The 2,506-nt window shown below is 53.4% G+C and overlaps 1 protein-coding gene across 2 annotated transcripts in view; it reads right to left on the bottom strand.

Annotated features, from left to right (window-relative positions):
- Positions 1-374: 374 nt before the first annotated feature.
- The window catches only part of NUMBL (numb homolog (Drosophila)-like), a 25,989-nt gene continuing 23,857 nt past the window's right edge, over positions 375-2,506 (bottom strand). For both annotated transcript variants that reach the window (XM_008588109.1, XM_008588108.1), the window contains exon 10: positions 375-1,821. In XM_008588109.1, coding sequence (XP_008586331.1) covers positions 1,160-1,821 — 662 coding nt within the window. In that variant the 3' untranslated portion in view covers positions 375-1,159. The remainder of the gene's footprint in view (positions 1,822-2,506) is intronic.

The raw sequence follows: 2,506 nt of genomic DNA, 5'->3' as shown, positions 1-2,506 counted from the left end.
GATTATATGTTGAAATTAATATTTTAGATATAATAGATTAAATAAAATATATTATTAAAACAAAACAAAAAAAATATACTATTACAAACCTGGTTATTTAAAATGTTGATAAAGCGCTAATTAGCAGTAGCTTATAATTTATGTCTTTTATTCCTTGGTTCAAAACCCATAAGGAACGGAGATGGGGAGACTTTTGGCTCCCTTTCGTACCCACCTCACAGGTGCTGAGTCAGCAGTACCTGTTACCATGTGATGACTCAGAGGGTATTACTCAGGGAGACCCTTTTTATTCCCTCTTGTTTTAGTAGATGACTCAGGAGGAAGGGGCTCTGTGGCCACTGTCACCTCTATACACACACCCTGCTTTCCAGGGACACCATTATACTCTTCCTTTATTGGCTGTCCTTGTATAATACAAATCTGCAAGTTTAGATACAAAAAAAATCTGGAAATAAAAGATAGAAAAGTACCCGCCAGGCACCCCTTCCATTTCCTCCCGGACCGTCCCCAGCGGGCACTGAGTGTGAGGTAACTGAGCATCTTCTTCCCTTCCCCCCTTCCCCACCTCCTGGGAACCCACTTGGCCCTGCCCCCATGAGACCTTGGCCCAAGGAAGACATGGGCCCCAGAGTGGGGGGGAGAGGGCTATACAGGGGAGCACAGCATTGGCAGTGAACGCAGCGGGTGGGCAGAGGGAAGCCCTTAGCTTGTGCTGTGTATGTGGAAAGGAGATGACCAAACTTGGGTGGGCACGTGTGGGGCCCAGGAGAGCCCCGAAATCGGCATCCCTTCTCCATCTGCCCAACACTGGAAGGTGGAAGGTCAACAACAGAAACTGGGAAATGTGGCTTGAACTGAGGGCATTCAGTGGGATGCTGGCCATCCCCTGTGCCTGGGGTGGGGGAAGGGTTCATTGCCAGCCTAAGTCTGGCAGTGAAATGGCTCCCTTAGCCAGGCTGTGTCCATCCCTGAACCCCATCCTGTCGCAACCTGGGCATCACCATGTTGGTTCTGTAGTGGTGGTGGTGGGGTGGTTGAGAGAAGGGGTTGGGGGGTGTTGAGGGGCACAGTCCCAGGGAGCAGGACTAGGGGAGAGGTTGTGCCCCCACTCCCAGGTGTGGGGCACCTGGAGATGACGGGGTGGGCAGGGCAGCTTGGGCTACAGTTCAATCTCGAAGGTCTTCTGCAGGTCACCAGAGAAGGGGTTGGAAGGCTTCTCTACAGTGGGTTTGCCTTCTAATGCTGCCCACTGGGCCTCAAAGGGGTCCAACTCAGGGGCCGGGGTGGGTGCTGGCTCTGGGGGCCAGGGAGCCCCGTTGGGGCGTGGGCGGGCCTGTCCCCCAGGGACACTAGGTGCAGAAGAGGGCGGAAAGGCCCCAGCTTTCCCAAGCAAGGTGGCTGGCTGGGGCTGGAGCTGGGCGGCTGAGCAGAAAGCGTTGGCCACCATCTGTGAGGGTGTGATGCCCACTACGGGTACCCGGGGCATGGGTGGGTAGCCCAAGCCCGGGTAGGTGGGAATGAAAGGGGGCTGCATGTGAGGGGGTGGCAGAAACACCGCCACCTGGGCAGGTGCTGCATCAAAGGGCCCCACAGGGGCAGGGAAGGGCTGCAGGGCAGGGGGCATGGTGGGCACCGGGGGCACTGAGGCAGCTTGCTGCTGCTGCTGTTGCTGCTGCTGCTGCTGCTGCTGCTGTTGCTGCTGGGCTTTGGCCACCTGAGACACCTCCTCCAGCCATCGCTCAGCCTCTGAAGGTGTTCTCTTGTGCCCGGGCTGGAAGGAAGCTGCAGAGGGCACAGAGGGCTCACCCCAGGCAGAAGTCCCTGGAGAGAGGAGAGGGGTAGTGAGGGGCATGGACTTCAGCTGAAGAACCCCAGGCTGGGAATCAGGACAGGGTGGGGACAGAGCACAAACTTTGGAGCTGGACTGCTTGTCTTTGAATCCCTGCTCTGCTCCTCACTAGCTGTGTTGACTTTGGGGAAGTGACTTAACCATTTTGGACCACATAATGGTTCTGTAGTGCTAAGAACATACAATTCTGAGACTCTAAGGCCCTACGATGGAAAAGTCTCAGAAGGACTGACACTCAGTCCCACTGCCTCTCTGATTGGTCATTGCCAAACCTATTATTAAATTTTTTGACTATCACCATTGAGTCTAGTATTTTTTTTTTTTGTCTTTTTGTGAGATCGCCCACACCGCGCTCAGCCAGTGAGCGCACTGGCCATCCCTATATAGGATCCGAACCCGCAGCGGGAGCGTTGCTGCGCTCCCAGCGCCGCACTCTCCCGAGTGCGCCACGGCCTCAGCCCGAGTCTAGTATTTTGAGAATGTATCATTTTAGGAGGCTAAGATCGTAAGATTGCATGGATCTTTCTCAGAGTGTTCTATTCTAACATAGCGAGTAAGGCTCACCAGTTTTAAGTTTGTGTTTTCTAAAATTCTATAGTTCTACATTGTTTGAGATTCTTAAAGTGCTACTATGGTTCTAAGATAAGCCCATGGCTC

The sequence above is a fragment of the Galeopterus variegatus genome, unplaced genomic scaffold (genome assembly GCF_000696425.1).
Source record: "Galeopterus variegatus unplaced genomic scaffold, G_variegatus-3.0.2 Scaffold4674, whole genome shotgun sequence".
Taxonomy (NCBI): Eukaryota; Metazoa; Chordata; class Mammalia; order Dermoptera; family Cynocephalidae; genus Galeopterus; species Galeopterus variegatus.
This window is presented reverse-complemented; position numbering and strand designations above follow the sequence as displayed.